A 26297-nucleotide genomic window follows, 5' to 3' on the forward strand; every position below is an offset into this window, starting at 1 on the left:
AGTGTTTTAGCGGTAGAATATTGGTTGAAATCCTTAAACAACATATTCAAATTATATTTTTGACAAAACTGAGAGATTTCTTCTTTTAAAAGTGATCAAATACCACCAGAATCAGTGTAACTGAAAATAATAGAAGAGTAGCCAAATACATCACTCACTAGTGATGCGTTCAGATATGTCGGTCGCTAGTGATCGATTTGGGGAAATCTTAGACTCAATAATGGAGTGGGAATGATGGCCATTCAGTGTGTTTATCAAGCGAGACTAAAGGCAAAATACAATGGAAAAGAGTTTGGGTTTCCTCCTGAATGATGAACTATGATGATGTGTCTCTAGTTTATTGTTATGTTACTGCTGAACAGTTCAGCTCAACCAGCAGCTCTGTAGCTTCACCTGCTGCTGCTCTCACCAGAACAATTATGTTTTTTGACCTGCTGCTTCCAACTAAACGTTTTCCTACAAACACTGCAACTGAACGGTTTCTCTCTTGTGTGGACTCTCATGTGTGACTTCAGGTGTGCAGCTCGATTGCAACTTTTACCACAGACAGAGCAAGTAAATGGCTTCTCTCCTGTGTGGACTCTCATGTGTATCTTCAGGTTTGCAGCATGACTGCAACTTTTACCACAGACTGAGCAAGTAAATGGCTTCTCACCTGTGTGGACTCTCATGTGTATCTTCAAGTCTCCTTTACGACTAAAACCATTACCACAGACTGAGCAAGGAAATGGCTTTTCACCTGTGTGGACTCGCATGTGTATCTTCAGGTTTGTAGCTACATTGAACCTTTTACCACAGACTGAGCAATTAAATGGCTTTTCACCTGTGTGGACTCTCATGTGTATCTTCAGGTGTGCAGCTTGACTGAAACTTTTCCCACAGACTGAGCAAGTAAATGGCTTTTCACCCGTGTGGACTCTCATGTGTATCTTCAATTGACCAAATACCATTTTGCCACAAACTGAGCAACTAACCTTTTTCTTCCCAAGAACCTCACTTTTTTTCTGTGGGTTTAAACCTGGCTGAGGTTCACTAGTTTCCATCCGATCATCATCACTGTCTTCAGTCTCAGGTTCAGAAGAGTGTGAAGTCTTGCCATCCCTAGTTGGATGTAAATGACCAGCTGGATCTAAGTCTCTGGCTGGTTCTGATACTACACAGTCCTCTCCATCAGCTTCTGTTTTAATCTGTTCAGTTGAGCTGCTGGCTAGAGACTCTGACTCTCTGTTCTCCTCAGTTTGGGTTTGATGAAGCTGTGAGGACTGAGGTTTCTCTTCATCATCTTCACTCTTCACAGGGATAGGAGTGAATGGGAACTCTGTGATATGGGCTTCCACCGGCCCTTGAAGATGCTCTCCCTCCTGCCTGGTCCAGAATTCCTCCTGTTCTTCTTTAATGTATGGGGGCTCTGGGTCCTCCTGAAGCTGCTCTGCCTCCTGCCTGGTCCAGAGTTCCTCCTGTTCCTCTTTAATGTGTGGGGGCTCTGGGTTCTCCTGAAGCTGTTCTGCCTCCTGACTGGTCCAGAGTTCCTCTTTAATGTGTGGTGGTTCTGGGACTTCCTCGTCCAGACTGGAGCTCCAGTCCTGCTGCTCAGAGAGATCCTCTTCTTTACAGACCAACAGCTGCTGGACGTCTGGAGAGAAGACAAATACACACATTAGGCAAAACTGTGAGTAAGTTAACCTAAGCTTGTTACCATTAGTTCATAATATTAAAGACGAGCTGAAATTAGATCTCAGGGTCTGTGATGACGTATCCGACGTAAAACAAAAAAATTGCTTTGACTGGAACAGGGTAGAGAGGCGGGACATAGCGTGTGGATGATTTGATTTGACCGTTCTGGGGACTGAAGTTGACGTTGGCCAATCCTGGTGCTTGTATGGCATGTTCTACCCCCAATTGAGTGGGATCCACAGAGAACAACATATGCTCCAGGACGACGATGGACCATCGTACAACATTACCATAATAAATTACATCTAGTTACTCGCAAAGTTACTGACTACTTGAGTAGTTTTTTTAACTGTTACTCAAGTAATTATTTGTATGACTTTTTACTTCTACCGAGTAAATATATTACACAGTAACTGTACTTTTACTTGAGTACCGTTTTTGTTTACTCTCTCCACCACTGCAGAAATATGATAGTTATGAGCTGTTAAACTGTGTAAAAAGTAATCGGTTTGTAGTGGATAATGTAGAGTTTACTGATGGCGTTATTGTCACTCCTGCTGAAATTCATGAAGCGATATTGAAGCTAGGAGATAATAAGGCCTGTGGTCTTGATAATATTACATCTGAACATATTAAACTTTCCAGTAAGAAACTGTGCCCTCTGGTGGCCATGTGCTACACAGGGCCTTTAGTTCATGGAGTGCTACCTGATCATATGCTATCTGTTGTGTTAGCTCCAGTCATCAAAGATAAAGTGGGGAAGCTGAACAGCTCAGATAATTATAGGCCAATAGCTCTGGCCAGTGTCATGTCCAAAGTGTTGGAGAGACTTCTTTTGAGTAGACTCGAGAGGTTCATCCTGTCTACTGACAACCAATTTGGTTTTAAACGAAAGCTTGGCACTGATTTAAGTATCTTTGCACTCAAATAAATTGTAGATAAATATAATAGGCAAAACTCTACAATATTCATGTGTTTTATTGATGCCTCGAAAGCATTTGATCGTATCAATCACAAGAAATTATTCTTAAAATTAACTAAAAGTTGGGTCCCCAGCTTTTTAGTTAGAATTCTGGTGTATTGGTATGCACATCAGACAATGAGAGTGAAATGGGGGAATGTGACTTCTGCTCCCTTCCATGTGTCCAACTGTGTTCACCAGGGTGGAATTCTGTCTCCTGTACTTTTTAACTTGTATATGAATGGCTTATCTCTGAGCTTAAATGCATGTGGTACGGGCTGTAGGGTTGGTGACTCGTTAATCAATCACCTTATGTATGCAGATGACCTGGTCATCCTTAGCCCATATAGTGCTGGTCTCCAACAGCTTCTGAGAATATGTTCACAGTATGGTGCTGATTTTGATATACCGGTAATATAGAATGCTAAAAAGTGTAAGATCATGATTGTCAGAAGTAGAGAAGACAGACATTCAACCTTTCCTGACTTCTATCTTGCTGGCACTGCACTCAGTGTGTGCAGTGAGATCACATATCTGGGCCATATTATCTCTGATGACAAGGACATCTTTAGACAGTGTCAGAAGCTGTATGCTCAAGCGAACATGCTGTGTCGCAAGTTCAGCATGTGCTCTGTACCGGTGAAGATCTCACTTTTTAAAGCATACTGTACACAGTTGTTAACTGCCCACCTGTGGTGTCGTGTTAAACAAAGCAGCATCAGAAAGCTCACAGTGGCTTATAATGACAGCATGAGGCTGTTGTTGAGAGCTTCAAGAAGCTCTAGCGCGAGTCATATGTTTGTTAGTATCAGAGTACCTACCTGCTCTGCTGTCCTGCAGAATCTGATGTATACATTTATGTGTAGGGCATCTGTGTCAGAAAATGACCTCATCATTGCTGTCCTGACTAACCCTGTACGAAGTTCTGTCAGATTATTTTCCAGACTGTGGAACCACTGCCGAACATGTCTGTATGTTAGGCACTGAACATTGTGGAAGGCCTTACATATTTCCCCTTTGTTGTTATTTTCTTATTTTGTAATGTGCTGTTTTTTTTTACTGTGATATGGGTCTCCATGGGTCTGAAATAATGAATTGAATTGATAGAATGTGAGAAAAAAATATATATCACCAACCTGCTCTGTGTAAACGCACTTCAGGATTTAAAACAGTGTCCAGCAGCTTTTGTTGACGGTCGATCTTCTGTTTTGAAAAAGTAGCTTCCTCCTCGTATTCTGCTATCATTCTTTCAAACAGCACAAATACCTCTTCAACAGCCGCAATCAGTCGCTGCTTCACCACCGTTCTCAGCTTCTGCACTTTGGAGCTCATTCTCACACAGTGACGGCAACTTTTCCTCCTCAACTATTTACTGACAAACTTAGCATTAGTAGCCTAGCCTAGCTCAGTCCATAGCTTCACAGCTAACGTTAGCTTAAGCTGCTGAACCATTCATCTGAGACCATGCGGGAGAGAAGCTTCTTCTTATTCTTCTATAAGTAAACGGCTCCAGATATCCCGATAGTATCACACATACGAGTCTCCTGTTGGTCAATTAAAGTTTAGAGGAAGGGTGGAAAAACTCTTATTTATGTCTATCTTGTGCGAGCGTGACGCGACCACCGCGAGACAGGACATTGTCAATGCGTTCTTCTTCTTCTATTTAATTTCTATGGCGGTTGGCATCCAAATGTTGCATTACCGCCACCTACTGGATTTTGACATCTTCATAACGCAAACTATTTACAGTGGACTTTGGGTGGGCTGGAGACATGATGACATGAACCTGTCCTCTTTGTTGATACTCTGCTTACAAATGCTGCTTAAACCACTGATTCTCACACATTATATCTCAGTCAAAATGGAGATTATTCCTCTCAAATTAGTCAACAGATACTTTATTTGCTTACAACAGGATGCAAAAAAAAATCACCCGTCTGTTTGCATATTACAACATGTTGACATAGGAAAACAAATAGGCTATATAAACATCCTGCATCTTTGAAGTATATGAAATAACATAAACATAAATATGTGTATATTAATCAGCTTCAAATATATTCTATTCTATATGCATTGAGAGCAGATAGGTTAAATGTTCAGTTATGTTAGGTTTTTATAGTGTAGGCCTATGTCTTTTTGTTTTCTGTATGTTGTGTCTTTGTATAGGTACCACCGAGGACCAGTCGTAAAATGGAGCTCCGAGGGGGCCAAGTGGCAGCCTGTCTTTCCTGCATGTAAATAGTCATTTGTATTCCCGTTTTCGCCACATATCGTCATAATCTCATCCCTCAACAAGCACCAGAGTGATATTTCCCCCGTGCTGTTTCCTGGACTCTCCCAGGGATCAAATTACCTCATTCGTGATCTCGGTCACCAAGTCCCGCCATACTTTCCTGCCGGCTGGCCAACGTATCGTTCCAATTTAGTAGGCTATACTAAAATTGGAACGATACACGACCACACCAGTCTTCTCTGTATCGTTCCAATTTAGTAGGCTATACTAAAATTGGAACATAGAGAGAAGACTGGCATGCGACCGTTCCAATACTAAAATTGGAACGATACAGAGAAGACTGGCATGCGGTCGTGTATCGTTCCAATTTTAGTAAAAATACTAAGTATCAAGTCAGTAGCTATATGAACATCTGCACTGTAAAGTTATTTGTGGTAAAAAGAAAAAAAAAATAATGTTCAAATTGTTCAAAGAAATTCATGTCAGAGGCAGAGGAATTTTTTTTGGTTTATTTTGTTGAGACCAAACTACACTTATTTTATTTAGGTTATTGGTTATGAAAATGAATGGCTATAAATCTAAAAGGGGAGGAATGTAATAGAGTGGTTTTGATGCTGCCTTGCGGTGATAAATATAAATGCAGTTGTGATTCTGTAACCCGGATGTGTTCCTGCTAGCCTAACACATTAGACTGTATTGGAGTCCTGCTCTGTATGTTGAACAGCAAAGACGTGTTCTGAGAACCTCCTGTGTGATTATTGAAGACTAACGATATATCACAATGTAGTATATTACATTTTGAAAGTAACTTGCCCAACACTGCTAGCATCACAGTGATGAAGGCATGCAACAGAAAAGGAAAAATACACAGAAAACACAATGATCATTTGATTCCATCTGCAACAGGATCCCAGGAGTCTAGTCTGTTTAAAGCACTTGACAGGCAGCCGATGGAGGCACAGCTGAAACCAAAGAGAGCTGCAATGAGTGAAAAGGCTCCAATCAGTTGTCATGGTGGTGCCATTTTTACCCTCCTCAACATGGTCATACTTATTTTTGCCACTAGAGGGAGGCAAGTGCTAACAAAGTCAGTCTCACAAAAAGGAACATGAAATAAAATCCAACAATTTGCTCCAGAATGGCATGCATTTGTAACAGTGCGTACACAGTAACTTTTTAATGACATTATTGTCAAGCTGCTCACTCAAAAGTTACATGAGAGCAGTGCAGAGACTTAGTTACTTACTTAGACTTAGGCTTACTTAGCTGACAGTGCGATGTCAAAGAGGAGGTCTACCCCAGCGTGTGCATATATGGTTTGTGCCGACACCTTGGACACGGGGGTGTCCAGTGTCCAATTTGTAAAGGCTTTGCAGTCCAGTGAACAGTGTTTATCTATATAGATACAGAGAAGAACGTTCTCTATGTTATTGGAACAGTTAGGCCCGGCTCCAGACCCAAATTACAGAGGGGGCCTGCCCCTAGCTTGGGGGGGCCAAGCTACCCAAGGGGGGTCCGGGGGGATTCTCCCCCAGAAGAAGATTTTGTACATTTTAAAGTAAAATTCGTCAACCTGGTGCATTTGAGAGCAAAATGAAGAGGCTAAATCTATGAAGAACTACACACATCTCTAATGTGTTGTGACTTTACAAATAATTAGGCCTAAACAATTCATATTAAATGTATTTACACATTGTGCACAAATTGCATTCATTGTGACAAATTTACAATAGTTAATATCCATTCAGAATCATTGCAAATGGATGTTCAAAGTAAAAGTTAGCAATAGCATTCAGTTAATCAATGCCTAATGACAGCCAGATTCCGTTTTAAACTTTAAAACTTTAAAACGGAAAAACGTTTTTAGCAAAAACATTATTTTTTATTTTTTATGGGGGGGCCAGTTTGGGGAATGGGGGGGGCCCGGCCCGGTCAGGCCCCCCCTCAACACCGGGCCTCAACATAAACTAACAACCATGCTAAGCTAAAGACTAGGCCAAAGCCCATTAGTTAGCTAGTAAAAGGCTGGAAAGCAGCAGATAGCTGTCGTCTATCGGTCTGATGGCGACTAGACTCTGGGGGTGACGGACAATATTTCAGGCTTTCCGGTGTAGCCAGCGGACATCCGGGCCAAAACTTCTTTCCGTGTGCCGGTCGTTGTTCCCGGTCCGATTAGCGAGTTGAGAGATGACGTCTACGACCGGACCACAATACACAGACATCAATACATCTTATAGGTGTTTTAGGTCCAGAAGACATTTCTATAAATAGATATCTGCGAGATGTCGATGTCGATCGTCTTAAGGCCTATTTCCACCAACTGCGTTATGGTTGCTGTTTTCGGCAGTTTCACCGGTTTTAACCCCGGATGGCCGCCGGCTACACCGGGAACCCCAAAACATTGGCTGTCGCCCCCAGAATCTAATCGTCATCAGACCAATAATAGACGATGGGTTCCAAGATTGTCCCAGCTGACTCAAGTGCACTGAGATGCAATGGGACAGAAGAAGATGGAATATGTCCTTTTAGCACAAAATTCCACAATGCATTCCCTTCCCAATTTGAAGGAACATGTGAGAGGGAAGAAGAGCTTGTCTGCTCGTTAGCGCCCCCTGTTACATTTGAACAAATCACCAATAAGTGTCCATGACGACAGAGTCCTTCATCTTTGTCCCTGGGGTCAGAGTTGGGCCTCCCAGTCCTCGTGTTGCACAGCGCTGAGGGAGCACGGGGGAGCCTCTGTCCATCCAGTGTCTTCCAAGTCATCATAGTCTTCCTCCTCCTCGTCTGGGACATCAAGCAAAGAGCAGATAGCATCAGATGTACTGGAGTTCATTGGAGCAGCAGGACATGACTGTTTACATGAACTGCAATATTTTTATATTAACTCTATCAATACAATACTCTGAATAAGACACTGGCAGGGTTACCACTACATTACCGTAACATGAAGAAGGTCGTATCAATAGTTGAATAAAGACGTGGAGTATTCCAATCTTAGTTGCATTATTGGGAGTGCATTGTAGACATGTAAACACCTTAATGGCACTTATGATGTCATAATCAGTTTTCTCAGCATTTTGTGACACGTACTGCAGTCAAACTGCTTGACGACACACGCTCTTGCTTCCAGCGAGTATTGCACAACAACCAACAACCTGCGAGCTAGCAACCTACATGTACACGCTCAAAATGTCAAGTTTGACATGTGTTTACATGTTTTTTACTGTTTTATGTGATGTTCTCTCTTGCAGGGATTTAGACATTTGGTTCCACCAAAACAAGCTTCCAAGCCTGACCAGCCCTCATGATGGTTCTGCCTGGCCCGGGAGGTCTAAGACAAACCACACAATTTTACTTATGAAGCTAAAAAATCGAATGCGATGACCTAAATTGGCTGGAGTGGATTATCAATATAATACAATGTATTATTAGCATTTATTAAATAAATGCTGAAGAATAAGTCCACAGTATGTTTTCTCAAATGTAATGTAGTGATCAAATTAGAGGTTACAACATGACTATATTTCTTCGGCCACCGCAACAATCTGGGTTTCTCATGTGGCCCCCCGGGAAAAATAATTGCCCACCCCTGTTTTAGACTGTGGAGTCAATGAAAGTGAGATGGAACACGGGAAACAATACCTTCTTGTTCCTGGTCATCCAGCAGCACAGCGGAGCCGTCCTGGATCAGCTTAACAGAGGGCTCGTCCAGCAGGAAGCACCTGAGGCCACTGACACTCCCGCTCATGGCCTGGACCCTGGGACAACAGGCCCACAGCTTGGCCAGGGACACACACACACACACACACACACACACACACACACACACACACACACACACACACACACACACACACACACACACGGGGGGGGGGGGGGGTAACTATCAGTTATGGTTTCATCCCACACACTAGCCTGGTAAACCATCCTGGTCATGTGACCTCACATTCTGTTTCGCTCTACGTATCAGTCTGGACTTCCAGCCGCGCACATTGATTTTAGTGGGCGGGAGTACTTGACATGATGGACAACTCCTTCAGCCAATCAGCGTCGGATCCAGCCAAATCCAAATCCATTGGGAAGAATGGTGAAAACGTCTTTTCTGCCAAGGAACTCTGCTGGTGCATAACTCTTCTTGTTTAATTGTTGTTATTGAGTCTATTTCTACAGTAACTGCACTTACGGCTGCGTTTACTCGACTAACGTTAACGTTACTGCTCGTTGCTTCGGAGACGGCACTCTTTTTCCAGCGCTGTCCCTGATTGGCCCGGTCATGTTGTAATTTCTGGAAAACACCGGGGGGGGCGGGTCAAAGCCCAGACTGATCCATGGAGCGTAACAGAACGTGAGGTCACATGATCAGGATGGTTTTCCCAGGCTAGAAACCCACCGGCCCGTCTGTAGGAGTCCTGCTGTCCCGCGCAGTCTGTCCCAAACGCCTCGTCCTGCTCCTCGTCCTCCTCACACTCTGAAGCACCTGTTGAAGGTCAGATTCAACATTTTCACGATTCACTTTAATAACCACAGCAAGTCATTAGATTATTACAGGTGAGGAATTTGAATGACTGCAAGTATGCAGCGCAGTGGTCACATCAATACTACAAGACCAGGCCAATTTCCCCTGCTGTCCCGGTCGTAGCTCCACCCCCTCTGCTGATCTAGAGATCTGCTATCTCGTTTTATACTCGCCATGCCGCGAAGGGCACGGGGGAGGAGCGAGGGGCACGAGCGTCAAATGACGTCATGTGTTGGGCGCGACCCCTGTAGGCCGCCCATCGCGTACCTGAAGATTTTTCTAGCATTTTTCTAGGCCTCCGCACGGCTTCTCTCCAAACATGGACGCTTGAGCCACTGAGCCCTGAACACTGAGCTGTGTTTTCACCACATTTCTTGACCCATGTGATAGGCTAAACTTTGATTAGCAACTGTTCGTTTTTAGTCATTTCAACAAGTAAATGTGTTGTGTTGAGAGCATGGTTGAGAGAGATTAAAAGCAGCACAGAGTAGGCTATCAGGGCTGAGAACTGAAACGGCTATTCAGTAAAAACAAGTTTGGTGATTCATTCATGTGCTGATATACGGTCGGTTGAGAGTGAAAGCGCACTCAGTACTGCACATAATAGCGTTTCATTGCGACTTTTCACGGGCTGTTCTCACTATTACCATTGTACAATGTAACATGCTGATCACTTGGCTGATCACTTCTGAGTATAAAAGCATCTGCCCCAGCGTGAGCTCCGCCTCGCGGAGCCTAGCTTGAGTATAATGAGCCCTTTATAGACTAGCACATGCTTCCTCCGATACGAGTGCAGTCACCGGCCACTTCTTTTCACCTGACTGCCGGGAGCTTCACCGGCCGGACATAGCGCATGGGGGATCACGCAATACCCCCCGGTTCCCCTCCCTCCGAACAGGCGCCCTGACAGACGAGAGGATGCGCTAGTGCAGAGACCAGGACTCCTACCCCACTGGCTTCCCACCCACAGACACGAGCAAATGTGTCTGTAGGAACTTTTGACCAAGCCGGACGTACCACTGCCAGGAACTGGCACGGTCTCCGGTGGTGGTAGGTGAGTGCTTTTACCTCTACACTACCCAGTCACCCAGATCGTTCCCCTCCTCCCCCTCTGTGAGTGTGACAGAGTGCAGAGGTCTCCTCCCCCTCACCTCCTCTCTGGGTGTGACAGAGTGCAGAGGTCTCCTTCCCCTCACCTCCTCTCTGGGTGTGACAGACTGCAGAGGTCTCCTCCCCCTCACCTCCTCTCTGGGTGTGACAGAGTGCAGAGGTCTCCTCCCCCTCACCTCCTCTCTGGGTGTGACAGAGTGCAGAGGTCTCCTCCCCCTAACCTCCTCTCTGGGTGTGACAGACTGCAGAGGTCTCCTCCCCCTCACCTCCTCTCTGGGTGTGACAGAGTGCAGAGGTCTCCTCCCCCTAACCTCCTCTCTGGGTGTGACAGAGTGCAGATGTCTCCTCCCCCTCACCTCCTCTCTGGGTGTGAGAGTGCAGAGGTCTCCTCCCCCTAACCTCCTCTCTGGGTGTGACAGACTGCAGAGGTCTCCTCCCCCTCACCTCCTCTCTGGGTGTGACAGAGTGCAGAGGTCTCCTCCCCCTAACCTCCTCTCTGGGTGTGACAGAGTGCAGATGTCTCCTCCCCCTCACCTCCTCTCTGGGTGTGACAGAGTGCAGAGGTCTCCTCCCCCTCACCTCCTCTCTGGGTGTGACAGACTGCAGAGGTCTCCTCCCCCTCACCTCCTCTCTGGGTGTGACAGACTGCAGAGGTCTCCTCCCCCTCACCTCCTCTCTGGGTGTGACAGAGTGCAGAGGTCTCCTCCCCCTCACCTCCTCTCTGGGTGTGACAGACTGCAGAGGTCTCCTCCCCCTCACCTCCTCTCTGGGTGTGACAGAGTGCAGAGGTCTCCTCCCCCTAACCTCCTCTCTGGGTGTGACAGAGTGCAGATGTCTCCTCCCCCTCACCTCCTCTCTGGGTGTGACAGAGTGCAGATGTCTCCTCCCCCTCACCTCCTCTCTGGGTGTGACAGAGTGCAGAGGTCTCCTCCCCCTCACCGCTCCTCTCCTCCATCCAGCCCCTCTTCAGCTGCTCAGCCCAGTAGAGCACCTCGCTCACCAGCACCCTCCGAAGGATGTTGTTGTCATGTAGACTGGGGTAGGTTACACTGTACAGCTAATGTGGAAACAGATTGAAAATATATCAGAAACCTGTCACTGATCTCTGAGACATATTTACTCATTAAAATTGAGAATAAGGGGGTTTGATTGGGTTGGTGAATGACTCAGTGATGACTTGGCCAGGTGCTGACAGTTTTAGTGCCTCTAGTGCCTAGTTCGCTGCTTACGCAGCCAATGGAAGATTGTCATTTTGCTCCGCAAAATTACTTTACATTAAAACTGTCCACCCACCCGTAGGTGGCGTGGTGCCTCCCTGGGGCTGACGTGGATCCACGTGACTACGTCACGTCCCGTCATCCCAGGAAACGTCACTCTTCAAATCTTCCAGCCAGCGGGAGGTTGTGTTGTCTAAAGCTCTGGTGTTAGCTCGAAGTTAGCGCAATAAACATAGCTTAGAAAATAGGCTCGTTCCGTCTGAACTGCCAACCTTGAGGGGTTTAGGTGGATGAGATAAAACAGGCTTCGGGGACCCGATCCTGTTCTCTTCACTGAGCGGCGGCGGATCAAGTCATCAAAGCTAAGCGTGTCTTCTTACAGTTAACACTTGTTGTGCTACCGCCGTGTAGCTGTGTGAAACGTTCCCCGGCTGGGGTAGCGTTTATCGGCTTGAGGGCTGACTAAGGTCTGCGCTCAAAACTGTTTAAGCTTGGTACTGTATAGCACAAGAACAATAGGCTAATTAGCCCAGTTTGTTGCAGATGAGCTAGCGTGCACCCGTGCGGTTAGCGTCCGTGTGCTAGGTACTTTAAGCGCCTTACTCCGGCTGGAGTAACGTTAGATAGATAGTATAGCTATTTGCTCAGTGCAGCTAGCATCTAGCTTGTAGCACTCCAGCTATCTGGTTGCGTCCCCAGACAGGGTAACACACCCAGTATTGTGGCAGATAGCTAACGTGCACACGTGCAGTTAGTGTCTGTGTGCTAAGTACTTTAGGCGCCAGCTACCTCTGTGTAGGGCGCGCGTTAAGCGAGAGTAGTAGCTAGAAGCCATGCTCTTCAGTTAGCTAGATAGCTGGCTTGCTCCCGTGCAGCCAGTATCTAGGGTTGTGTAGCACTCCAGCTATCTTACCGTTGCAGGCTACTGTTAGTTAGCTTACACGGTAACCCCGTTAATTCCTGTTAGCAGAGAGAGGGGGGAACAGCTAGGTGCTGTGTTAGCTGTGAGGCTACGCTGGCCGGTTACGACCGGCACAATTAAATGAATGTGTGCACTGCCTAAGGGCATGAGCACGCTGCACAGGCGTTGCTGGGACCTACATATGGCGTGTAGTGTAGCTATTACTGGCGTCGGCCCCGAAGGGGGCACTCTGAGATATTAGTTGAGCGAATACGCTAGCTAGGTGAGCTCGCTCCACATTGTGTTGGCCGCTTCTCTCAGTACTTACGCCATCTTAGCCAGCTTGCTTGTCTGCTAAGTGTTGCTTGCCTCGTGCAAATAGCATCTACTAACTAGATTGTAACTCCCTCTGAGGAGTTTCTTCTGAGATTGACTAGCTTCGCGGGCCGCTGGCTTCAGCTTGCGGTCACGCTTGCTTCCCCGTGTTACTCAGGGTAGAGACTCGCTGCACCGGCTTGTGCGCAGGCTTGTGTTAGCGCACGCTTGTCTCTCAGTGCTTACGCTAGCTTAGCTAGTGGCTTGTTCACGCCTGTTCTCTCAGGTTAACAGGTTGTGGGTATTGTTGCCTTCCTTTCGGGCTGGGCTATTGCCGCTTACGTTACCGTTGCACGCGCACGTTCGCTAGCCTCCGGGTTGCTTACTGTCTAGCCTGTGCTTCTTGCTAGTTTGTTAGCTTGCTTAAACGGTACTCCCGCTAACAGGGTGCGGCCTGCGGGAGCTTGGGATTTAGTGATTAGCTTCCTGCTTCTCTTGCTACTGAGCAGGGAAAGTCAGCGAGGGGATGGGCCGTGTGTAAAACTACATTGGCCGAGTATGAACCGTCACGATAAGTGCGTGTTCTGCCTTGGGCATGAGCACGCTGCACAAGCGCTTTGAACCCTCGGTCTTGCAGCTGCTGGGCTATCTTCACGAGCGAGCCCTCCAAGGGAGCAGTTCGTGGGGCGATGCCCAGGGCCGCAGCTAAAGCTCTTGAGAGCGGACCTTGGTCCGCTCTCAAGAGAAAGTCATTCTGGCTAGCTTGTGTGAGAGCTAGCTTGCATACGTGCAGATAGCATTAGTACTGTTAGCACAGAACGATAGTATTGTTGCAGATAGCTGGCGTGCACCCGTGCAGTTAGTATCTGCGTGCTAAGTACATTGGGCGCGAGCTACCTCCGCTACACGCATTCCCTTGTTGGGGCGTCCCCTGCAAGTGCAGGGAGCCTGACAGGGGGCACAGCGCACCTTGGTCCATGGCCACGGCCTGGCCTCGGTTGGCAGCGCTCAGATCAAGTTCACCGGTTGGCTCACCAAGGCTGGGCTCAGTCCCAGCCTGCGGCTTGTAGCTTTAGGCCCACCGTCCTCGGTGCCCAAGGCCCGAGTTCGGTCAGGAGCTCCCCCAGGGTCTCATATCCGTCATCAGGGCTCGCCGTTGGTCCATGGCTACGGCCTGGCCTCGGCTAGAGGCTCCTAGGACAAGCCCACCATCAATTGCGCCGTGGGCCCATTGCTGGTCGGGAGCTCTCCTGGGGACCGCACTGCCGGACAAGTCCGCGTGCGGCCGGACTCGAAAGAGAACGTTACCTCCGCAGTCCCCCCCCCCAGCCTGCGAAAGTCACACGGCGGGGGGGGGGATTACTTCGATACAACGCAGTAGGCGGAGCTTGCGTAAGAAATTCTCCCCCAGCATGCACAGCTTCTACGGAACTGACCATGCGGCAGGGGGGCATAGCCTCTCACGTCCTGCCCCCCCATCAGGGTACCGGATCAGTCCTGGTGCCCAACAATATACTCAGGACGGGTTCCGCTCCTTGGCCACAAGAGACCATCTTTGTAAGCCAACAGGCTCGATGCCTGGGAGCATCTATGTTCCCCGTCCCCTTTAAACGGCGCACCCTCCAGAAGGGATACGCTCTACAGTTGCCAGGCCCCCACCCACGTTCGACGGGACCCCCGATACGGCCGTGGAGGGGGAGTCCATGGACATACTCCACAAGGAGGTTATTCGTTCCTCGCCAAAGCGGCGATGCGCTCGGTTCCCAAGGCAGAGGTGCGCTTGGGTTCTACCACAGATACTTTGTCGTGCCCAAGAAGGACGGCTCCATGCGTCCAGAATTGGACCTTCGGCGTCTCAACGAGGCGCTGAGGAAGTTCCCGTTCCGAATGCTCTCTTTTCCCCGCCTGTTCAACACGTTGAGACAGGGGGATTTCTTACTTCCGTGGATCTGAAAGTTGCATTCTTCCATGTCCACGTGGTCAGGAGACACAGGAAATACCTGAGGTTCTCCTTCCTGGGGAAGGCTTACGAGTTCTGTGTCTTGCCATCCGGCATGTCTTAAGCCCACGAACCTTCAAAAGAGCGGTGTGCGTGGAGACAGCATTGGCTCCCCTCCGCGCGAGGGGAATCTGCGTCTTCCTATATCGCGACGACGCTCTCATAGAGTTGGCCGACTCGAGGGTCTGTGCCACGGAACATACCAAGGTGGTGACCGATCACCTGCAAACCTTAGGGTTTTTGGTGAACTGGCAGAAGAGTTGCCTCGTCCCAGCGCAGGCGGCAACCTTCCCGGGGCTCGAGCTAGACTCCCTGCGAGCCTTTCGCCAGGGCGACAGGCTCGCACAGTGCGGACAGCAAGCCAAGGACGTTAGGTCTGTGCCCTCGGTGTCAGTGCATCAGTGCACAGTGATGTTGGGCCTGATGGCCTCAGCACTGCATGTGCTCCCACTGGGGAGGCTACACATGCGCCCGTAGTCCAAATCTGGTTCCTCAGGCTTCGCCTGGACCCGGCCGGGGACCGTCATCGCAGGGTTCCTCTGACAGGTCAGGCCCGGCAGGCGCTGGCCATATGGGCGGACCCCCATTACCTCTCGAGAGGTACTCGGTTGGGCCCTGTCCTGCTCAGGATGGTGATTCACACCGACGCCTCCCTCTGGGGGTGGGGTGCGATTTGCGGGTTTAAAGGTTCTGTCCTTAACACATTGAGTGCCACAGCGCTTCAGTAAAATTGTCTGGAGCCTGTGCCAGATTCACTTCCATTCAGTTGAAAACAGCTATAGAATTTTTTCTATTAGGGCTATATTGACAGGGCTGGACTTTAATGAAACATTGGACACTCCTGCTTCTTCCAAAGAAGAAATTTTGTTTCTAGACAGTTCCATTATGAAATGACAGCCTCTGAAAGAAGAGCACTTTCAAGGGTTTTCTGCTGTTTTTTTTACTTTTCAAGATATAGTCACTTTTATGAATACTTTTTGCACTCTAATTTCGAGCACATTCACTGACTCTGGCTGGTGTTTTCTGATGTGGTGGCGTGGTGTGGTTTCTGTGCAGCCTGCGTGCCCCCCCCCCCCCCCTCCCCTCTCCACCTCTGAGCTGCGGGCTCCTCCCCACACGCACAGAGTCTGTTTTCTCAGACTCCGTTTTTGCCCGGATCCCAGCGCAACAAGGAAATGCCAAACGCGACTGAACGAAAAGGTTTGGCCGTTCGGCTTCGGGTGCTGGCTTTCTGGCAGGGAATCGTGTGGAGAAACTATATGCAGACAGATAGATAGAAGCAGAAGAGCTCAGTTGTGGGCGCGGATGCAGCCAACTTTCAGCTGCAGACAGAGCAATCTATACGGCTCTGGCTGCAGCATGCATCGGTTTCCCCTTTGATCACGTCTTTCCCTGCTTTCTCCTGCACAAAGTAAAGGATCTGAGGTGGGTGGCGCAGCTCCCGTGTCGATGTTTAAGGTGGCGCCGTGTGATCCCTTGAAGGGATTCATGCTCACTGGCTGGGTACGACCTTAAACAGCAGAATTATGGAATAATATGAATTATGATTTTAGGACGTCCACAGACGTCCTTGGCACTCCTCGTTACTTTTTTTTAGGACGTCCACAGACGTCCTTGGCACTCAATGTGTTAAAGACCGCGCTGCTGCTGGCCTTGTCATCAGGAAAGAGAGTTGGTGACCTGATTGCCCTCTCGGTGCAGCAGGCCTGTATGGTTTTTGGGGATGATGGGCGCAGGGTTACGTTGCGACCTAACCCGGCTTACCAACCCAAGACTATTAATGCCGGCTATAGGTCTATGGTCATAGACTTATCAGCATTCTGTCCCCCGCCGTTCAGTTCGGGTGAGGAGAGACGCTTGCACATGCTGTGCCCCGTAAGGGTGCTCTCGGCCTATGTGGCCAGTACGCGTTCATTACGCACTACAGACCAGTTGTTGGTCTGCTTTGGGCAGAAGGCCCAGGGTGGGCCCCTTTCCAAGGATCGCTTATCACACTGGATAGTGGAGGCGATCGCGTTGGCATACTCTGCCATGGGTAAGATACCCCCGGGGGGTATCAAGGCGCATTCTACGCGAGGTGTTGCGACATCCTCTGCGTTGTTGCGTGGTGTTTCGGTGGTCCTCTCATCACACGTTTGTCAGGTACTACAGTCTCGATGTGTCCGGTTCGCGGTTCGCGCACGCGGCACTGTCGGTGGCAAGGAAGTAGTATCGTTGCCACTCTAATATGTCAGACGGTCAGGCATGAACGTTGCCATACGGCCGTGGTTCACTGACGCCTTTCGGGTCGCCCTGTAGGGTGCTCCCGGCAGCAAGGGCGGTTGAATTTGGCACTAGAGTGAGAGCTTGAGTTCGAAACGAAGTAAAACGTTAGGGTTGTACTACAACCCAGGTTTTACGAGTGAGAACGAGAGCTCTCACTACCCAGCCTTGCTGCGTCGATGCGTCGTTGATTGCGTCGGATCTCAGCTGGCTGGAAGAATGAGTGACGTTTCCTGGGATGACGGGACGTGACGTAGTCACGTGGATCCACGTCAGCCCCAGGGAGGCACCACGCCACCTACGGGTGGGTGGACGGTTTTAATGTAAAGTAATTTTGCGGAGCAAAATGACAATCTTCCATTGGCTGCATAAGCAGCGAACTAGGCACTAGAGTGAGAGCTCTCGTTCTCACTCGTAAAACCTGGGTTGTAGTACAACCCTAACGTTTTTTTTTATCAATTTTTCTCCCCAATTGTACTTGGCCAATTTCCCCCTGCTGCCCCCGTCGCTGCTCCCCCCTCTGCCGATCTGGGGAGATCCATAGACTAGCACCATGCTTCCTCCGACACATGCGCAGTTGCCAGCCGCTTCGTTTCACATGACAGCGGGGAGCTTCACCGGCAGGACGTAGCCCATGGGAGGATCACGCTATTCCCACCAGTTCCCTTCAACCCTGAACAGGCGCCCTGAGCAACCAGAGGAGGCACTATTCCAGCGACCAGGACACATACCCCTAATCCAGCTTCCCACCCGCAGACACAGCCAATCATGCCTGTATGGATGCCCGGCCAAGTCTGAGGTAACACGGGGGCGCGAACCTGCCCTGTGAAGATGTGCCATGTGGATCATCACTCACCAGAGTATATGAGAAGATGCCATGTGGATCATCACTCACCAGAGTATATGAGAAGATGTCATGTGGATCATCACTCACCAGAGTATATGAGAAGATGCCATGTGGATCATCACTCACCAGAGTATATGAGAAGATGCCATGTGGATCATCACTCACCAGAGTATATGAGAAGATGCCATGTGGATCATCACTCACCAGAGTATATGAGAAGATGCCATGTGGATCATCACTCACCAGAGTATATGAGAAGATGCCATGTGGATCATCACTCACCAGAGTATATGAGAAGATGCCATGTGGATGGTCGGCGGGCAGCATGCGGGCGTGGTCTCTGCTGCTCAGCCTGTGGAACACGGCGATCTGGGAGCAGAAGCCCACCCTCTCCTGCTGGCCAGGCGGTGCCAGGCCAACACCGGTGAACTGCGCCTCGTAACCATGCTGCAGACATGCCCGCACAGCCCTGAGGACAGACAGAACACAGGAAAACAATCCGTTCAAATCTTTACTATTGGAAAAGGAGACATGTTTTAAGAGGCCTGAAACATTACTGCAGATAAAATGACAAGAGACTCAGGTAGTTTATTCAGGGTTAACTTCCCACGGGTCCTTGAAAGTTCTTTTGATATGTCTACGTCTACTATTTTCCTACATTTCCCAGAATGACTTTCAACAACCCGCAGAGAAAGCATGTGATCTTGTTGCATTCAATGGCTGTCGTTTTCATTTAGTCAGTTATCCACAGGACTAAGACAAATACCAATAGTTGATGTTTTTTCAACGGTGTTATGGTGTTTTTTTGGGATCCTTAAAAATGACGTACCAGGATTGGAACTCCGCTCTGGTCCACTCAAACTTGTGGTCGCTGTGCCTGAAGCCCGTCAGGCCGGGAAGAAGGGGGTTGAACTCACAGTTTGGCGTGCTGACGATAACCGCCGCTGGGGCCATGTAGCCAAACAGCACCTCAGAGAAGCGCTCCACATCAGCAAGATGGAGGTGCTCTATGCTGCAGAGAGCCAGGCAGGAAACAGGGTGAGAAACAAAGACACATGCCCAATCCAAAATATATATCTGCCCTCTGGACTTCAGTCCAACGTACCGTGACACGTTCAATGTCATCACGTCAAGTCTGCGAGGGCGAGATAATAAGGCTATAATAATAACCCACTGATAGACACACGTCTATAGACTACAATAAAATGCCCAATGTGGTTGAATATTATTTCTGGCCTACATGATTCTAGTAACGTTTTAATTAAATAATTGTTTTACATTATTCATAATCAGTTTTTTGTTGTTTTTTTGTTCTACAAGCGGAAAAATGACGTCACGTCCGTATTACAATGAATTGTGGGCTACCTCTCGTGGGACTTGTACACATTTTAAATTGCATATTTTTGGGTTACCACACTTGGTTGTTAATACGGTTTGTTGTTCCCATTTATGTAACTTGTGCACCAACCACACCAAGTCAATTTCCTTGTATGTGCAAACATACCATAGCCAACATACCATAGCCAAGATTTGATTCTATTTAGTGTTAATTTTGTCAGCTATTTTTTTATTTAGTCTTAGTCTTAGTCCCACGTCAAATGTCCTTGTTAGTTTTTATCATATTTAGTCAACCTCATCCTGTTTTTATTTAGTCAAGTTTTAGTCGACTAAAAGTTTGAGCATTTTAGTCTCATTTTAGTCAAATAAAACCATAAGTATTTTAGTCTCGTTTTAGTCAACGAAAACTGTTCACATTTTAGTTTAGTTTTAGTCAATGAAAACTGTTGAATCTGCTGATGCGCTTGCACTAGTAATGGTCATTCAAAGCAGTGTTGGCAAATCTTTCCCATTGAAAGTAGCTAATGCTGACTATGCCCACCTGGGTCAGTGTCGGCTTATGCCTGTAGCAATGACAAGTGGACCATATTTACAGTCCCTGCTCAGTCCGCAGCTGAGGGGAGAATGGAGGGAGGCTGGCTGGGCTGTGTGGAAAGCGCTCAGACGTCTCTGGATATAATGACGTAGACAAGCAAGTAGCTGTACATTTTGGGAACACAATGCCTCATACACATATACCGGTAGATAAGACCCTTAGCTAAGACTGGGCGGGTTCCGTTGTAACTACTGTCTGTCTGTCTGTCTGTCTGTCTGTCTGTATGTATGTATGTATGTCTTTCTGTTGCATTTTCCTCGGACACCGTCGGCCTGACAGCATTCATATTTTTTCTCCCATTTTCCCCCCAATTGTACTTGGCCAATTCCCCCTGCTGTCCCGGTCGTTGTTCCACCCCCTCTGCTGATCTGGGGAGAGCCGAAACTAGCACCATGCTTCCTCCAAAACATGAGCAGTAGCAGCTGGAGCCTCACCGGTAGGACGTAGCACGTGGGAGGATCACGATATTCCAACCAGTTCCCTTCCCTCTGAACAGGCACCCCGACCGACCAGAGGAGGCGCTAGTGCAGCGACCAGGACAAAAACCTTCAAACCAGCTTCCCTCCCACAGACACACACGAGTCAATTGTGCCTGTATGGACGCCCGACCAAGCCGGAGGGACCACGAGGATGCGAACCTGTGCCCCTCATGTTGATAGGCAGGGACTTTACCGCTACACTACCCGGACCGCCAGTATGCGAGTGCTTTTATCTCTACACTACCCAGACACCCCCATTAAAGATTTGTGACTGAACATTAGTTTGGACACCCTGTATTGCCAAACATTAAAACAACATTACAACAGTGACATTGACAAAAACCACTAGACCTGTATATGTTCATTCAATAATTGGTGTCACTGGTCGTATGGTAATTAAAAGTAAAAGCCCTCAAATTGAACTTGCCAAAATCAACTACCATTATGTTAGCAGTGTCAGCTTGACTGTCGTTAATGAGATCAATAACAGGTTAAAAAGTACTAATGTTGGTGACCAGGGATAAGCCTTTTTATTATTATTTCAGTGTTTACAATTGTTTGTGTTGTTGATTGGTCTCACACACACACAGTTTAGCCCTCGGACACAGATTAAAGTAAAGACAATAGATTTAATGAAGTAGACAGAAGATCTAAGAACCTTCTCTAATGTTCTTAGCAGCTGTAGATCTTGTTGACCCTCTGGATGTCGATGCGGGACATGCCCTGCCTCTGGCCGATCCGGACATTAGGGTTGGGGATGGGGGTGATGGTGTCCTGCCCGCGTTGGGTGGTGAAGGCTGTTCTCGGATAGTGCATGACGGAGGAGTAGTCGTAGGGAGTGTTCTGGTTGTTGGTGTTCTGCTTCTGGAAGTTGTGTTTTGTGCGCGGGTTAACGTACTGGAAGTTGATGCGGACATACTGGTCGCGGTCACTCCTGGTGTGCTCGTGATAGAAGCCCAGAGCATGGAGGAACTCGTGCTGAATGACACCGTGGTAGACGCAGCCCTGCTGGGCGAGAGAGACAGTCTGCCTGCCTCCCACTCTGCCCAGGGATGAGAAGCAGCCGCCTCTGCTCTCCACGCTGATGTAGTCGCGTTCGTTTGTACGGGGAACGAAGCGGATGCAGGTGCTGCTGTGGAAGGACTTCATGCCTCTGTCGATCGCCTGCTTGGCCGACCTGGAGAAGACGCTGCTCACTATGAAGGGGACGGTCACCTTGCCGCCGGCTTTCTTCCAGAGGCAGCTGTTGCTCCAACACTTCATGGCGTTTCTCGTTGTGGGGGCCACCAAGTCGCCCTCCAGCAGGAACTCACTGGAGCCGTTGTTTGTGGCCAAGATCCTGCTGCCGGTGTCCATCGTGTCGGCCTCTGGGTCCCTGGAGGCTTCCTCCTGTGGACCCAGAGAGGCCTGGGAGAGGCCGATCAGCAGCAGCAGCAGGAGGCCGAGAGAGGGATTCATCTTCAGGTTTCTGTCTGGTAGCTTCTTGTCTTCTCTGCAGGGTTCCTGGAGATGCTGTGGAGAGACTGCTTGCAGCTTGATGCTTGAGTCTGCTTGGTCCTGCTCTTTTATACTCTTCTTTCCAGGTGTGTCTGCTGGAGGATTAAGGGTTGGGGTCCAGACTGCTAGGCCTAAATAAACGTCTGAAGGGAGGACGCCACGGACAAACCCATAGTTTCAACATTGTCTGTTATTTCTGCGGATTAAAGAGCTCTTTACATGGACATACCTAAACACCTGATTGTGCCTGCAAGTCAACGTTGCTTTGGTATACTGTCGTATCCTCTCTGGATCATTGGTTTATTTTTATTTTTGTTCCAATATTTTATTTCCTGTTTACATGTGTTTTTAAGACAGCTAAATGTCAGCTACATCTATGATGCTGCAGCACAATAAACTGAACTGCTGCATTGAGGGGGAAAAGCAGTATATAATTAGTGTTAATTTTCTCGTCAATTTTTTTATTTAGTCGTAGTCGTGGTCCTGTGACAAATGTGCTTGTTAGTTTTTATCAGATTTAGTCAACCTCATCCTCTTTTTGTTTAGTCAAGTTTTAGTCGACTGAAAGTTTGAGTATTTTAGTCTCGTCTTAGTCAAAGAAACTAAAAGTCTGAACATTTTAGTCTTGTCTTAGTCTTGGGGGAAAAGGTAGTTGACTAACATTTTTCGTCATAGTTTTTGTCGACGAAATTAACACTGATTCTATTCTATTCTAATTCAGTCAGTGAAGTCTGGAAGCGGACTCTTTGGAAGTCTGCAGAAAGTCCACTTGAGCGACCCCTTGTGGACTGGATGGATTGTGGATTTGTCTGCGTGTCTGCAAGTGAAGTGATGTCTGGACATTTGGATTTGGCCATAGACAGACAGTAAGAAATAGAAGACAGAAATCAAAGTGAAAGATTTAGACTGACGCTGATCAACCCCAGAGGAAGTGGCGACTTACAGTTCTATACTGGTCACCAGATCGAATCCTCTAAGGCGGCCGTCTCTCTGCGTGACTGAGCCTTGGTACAGCTCAATGCTCAGTTGATCAAAACTTGGCAGCAGATAGTCAGTTGAGATAGGGGCTAATTCATACCTGGGAAAAATAAAAGCAATCCTATTTCTGTAGGTTGTGATTGTGTCACATGTCACAAACTAAAATCTCAAGTCAATGAACTAATTTAAACTTACATGTTTTTCCTCATCACGTCTCTGTCGATGTCCACTCCGACCAGCAGTTCAATTTCCGGGTGGAATTTCAGCCTCCTGAGGAGGGTGCACTCGTTGCACCCCAAGTCCACCACCTAATGTGAAGGAGAACACTGAAGCCGTTTTCACACATGCGCTTTATACCGGGAAATGACCAGAAAGTGGTCTATGCCTTTCATGTGTGAAAATTGTTTTCCGGGATAAGCGCGACCCCGTCATCGCGGACATATCATCACTTTGGAGGTTGTCAGAAGAGCGGTATGTCTGCTTCATGTGTGGGCGTGCAGATTTTCCCCCTCCCCTCTCTGCTCTCTCTGGCCAGTCCTTCAGTCAGCAGCCCGACACACAGGACACAGCGAAAATGACAACGGCTTCTAGTCTGAAGCCGCCCAACGCTTGTTGAGAAAGCAGATGCACAAAGCGAAATGTGGAAGTATTTTGCTTACTTACGTTGCTGACAGCGAAGGCAAGCCCGGACACATCAAACGAAGCCAGTCTGTAAAAAGTGCTTCAACGCGACGCAGGTGAACGGATAAACATCGAACTAGCCAGGCTATTTCTCTCAGACACGGATCCCAACTTCTTCAAATATTTCAGTTCAAAGACTGGTTAGCGAATGTGAAGGATACAACATACATGCCCTCTTAAGTCAAACGAGTGATCACTGAGGATACGTCCCAGTTTTTATCTGTCTTTATTAGTTAGCCTGGCTTAGCCAGTGACTCATAGGAATAGACTATGTGACAACCAGGAAAGACTGGTGACTACTGGAGAGTCAGTTGACAGCCGGAACAGGGACGGCACCCGGGTAGCAGTATGGGTTAGCTCCCCAGCCTGCGTCTTCCGTGAGGAAGAAGCCCAACAACCCACGAGAGGCCTTTTAGGAGGGCCATTCAAGCCGCAAGTGGAGACTGCAGTGCCACCAAGTACTGGTACTGCATGGTATCCACCAAGATACCATCACCTCGGAATGAGATGTTTGGAGCGGGGGAGTCTGGTGCAGCGCACAGGTCCTAGACCTGGTGAGACGAGGGAGGAGCCCGGCCGGGTGGCAACCCACAGAGCCCGGTCCCTCTACGTACCAGAGCCCCCCTCCCAGTCCCGGCAGAGTAGTTCCGGCGCAGCGGATTGAGTGGCCCTGACCGCGTGACCAGACCCTTCCTGGAGGGCTGACCGTGGGTAGCTACTGGGACGTAAGTTGGGGCTTGGCCAGCCCCGGCTGGGTCACCTGGGCGAGGGTGTATGATGTTGCGAGACCCGAAACATCCTATGACCCCAGGGTACATCACTGAGGATACGTCCGAGTTATGCATCCATGAAATGTTTTTTTCTTTATCAACTTGAATCAATTCTTATAGCTACATTTTCTCATGAATCATCATTTTTACTGATCAACGGCTGTGTCTGTATAACAGCCAAACCACAAACCAGTTCTAAAAGTTATAATCTTCATCTCCACACAAGTGCTGCATGGTGTTAGAAATATTAGATATGCCAAAATGTGTAATATGTCTGTGGTGTAATGTTATTGTTTGACATTTGACCTGTCGATGATGTCACAGGGGCGGGCAGTATCAGTTCCGGTGTGACAGCCTAACTGGTCGCTCCACGAACCTGTCTCCAGGATGCATGTGATTGTTGTTTACTTCCTGCAGCAGCTGTTGTGCACTTCTGTCCGCAGATTCACCACAACTCCACAATGAAACGCTGAAGTCTCCGGCGGATGAAAACTACTCTTCTTTGCTTTTTACCATCTTTTAATCTCCACTGTGCCTGTCCAACAAATAAATAAACTTAACTAAACACAGGATAGTCAAACGTGTCTGCCAAACAATCTCTCAGTGGGTGTGACTGTGCTTGGAATGAAACCCGCCTACCCTCTTCCTGGTGTTAAAATATGACATTAAATTAAAATACTAAAATTCTCTTTCAAGGCGAGTGTTACGATTATTACAGCTTTTCAGAGCAGCGATGACTGCTAAAAAAATAAATGCAAAAAAATCGATTCCCTGCGGGTTTCGATCAGCATACAAAAGGTTCCAACGCAGTAACCCATGCACCTAACCCTCTTCGCCACCAGTCCATTCCTGTTTACTGAAGTCAACTCACTTTATAATGAATGACTACGCAACATCCGTGACTAGTTGAACTGAAGCTTGTCACATTAACTTGTTGCTCATGAAAACATTGAACTATTCGCTGCCTGATAGTTGAGACTGCACGGTTTACAAGAACTGGATGCTGATCATTTATCGGGTCGATATCGTACAGTACATCCCTATTCTTAATTAAATGTATTAAATGCAGTCAAACATCACTTGGTAGATACCTTAGTTGGAGCATAGATCACTGCACCATCCTGAACGTGCACGCGTCCTGCAGTCACCATCATGTCCCATCACAGCCAGGTACCTTTAAACAGACGAGCCAGTGTCAGTCTGGCTACAGACTAGAGTCAAGGTTAACACGAGGTGGACACTACCTTCACTGATGTCACATATTCTGTTTTCTCAACAGCTGTTCAGACCAACCACACTCCAAGTTTCTCTCACCATTTTCACATTATGGTCTGGGAATCATGCTGGAGGTACAGATGTCATATTCACCTTCTACCATGTTGGCTGTTCTTGAAGCAGGCAGCCATCTTGGCTAATCTGTTCAAGAAAACAAAGCTGATTTTAACAATGCTTAACAAATCCTACAATGTAGGACAAATGAGCTACATGCTCTGTAGCGAAGCTTGTGGGCTTGCTGGGGGCGAAGCTTTTGGGCTTGCCTTGTGAAGTGTGCTGGATCGTGGATGAGGGCTCACGGGCTGTGATCGGTCAGAATCACAGGGATGGAGATAGGGACCGAGATGTCGGTCCTGGGACGCGGTTGAAATACCACTCGTGACCTGGCTGGGTGTAAGGCAGTCGGTCACCAGGGCCTGGCTGGTTGTAAGATAGCCAGGATTCAGCTCGGGTCCGGATTTGGTCGCGCTAATGGTTGACATTATGAAGGGTAGTAGGGAGTAAGAATACCTGAAGAAGTATGGAAGTAGAAGGAATCTATAGCGTCACAGAACACTTTGTTTATATCCCCGCATTTGTGATGTCACCTCGTCCAGGGAGCTATGACATCATCAGCGTTATGTCTGACATCGCCGATGACCTC

At 48.0% G+C, this 26297-nt stretch overlaps 1 protein-coding gene and 1 pseudogene across 2 annotated transcripts; both read right to left on the reverse strand.

Moving 5' to 3' along the window:
• Positions 1-7551: 7551 nt before the first annotated feature.
• On the reverse strand, positions 7552-23236 carry LOC310771622 (small RNA 2'-O-methyltransferase-like; the record flags this gene model as incomplete). The annotated part of the gene is made up of 8 exons (XM_083664194.1): positions 7552-7658; positions 8517-8632; positions 9261-9351; positions 11440-11557; positions 18375-18510; positions 18871-19053; positions 22894-23028; positions 23124-23236. Coding segments are annotated over 8 exons (999 nt in total), but the record flags the coding sequence as incomplete, so codon positions are not given.
• Positions 21126-21911, reverse strand: LOC310771621 (hatching enzyme 1.2 pseudogene; annotated as a pseudogene). Its single transcript has one exon. The product of its transcript is annotated as a hatching enzyme 1.2 pseudogene (transcript).
• Positions 23237-26297: the final 3061 nt, after the last annotated feature.

This window comes from Poromitra crassiceps (assembly GCF_964638095.1).
Source record: "Poromitra crassiceps genome assembly, contig: HAP1_SCAFFOLD_886, whole genome shotgun sequence".
Lineage (NCBI taxonomy): Eukaryota > Metazoa > Chordata > Actinopteri > Beryciformes > Melamphaidae > Poromitra > Poromitra crassiceps.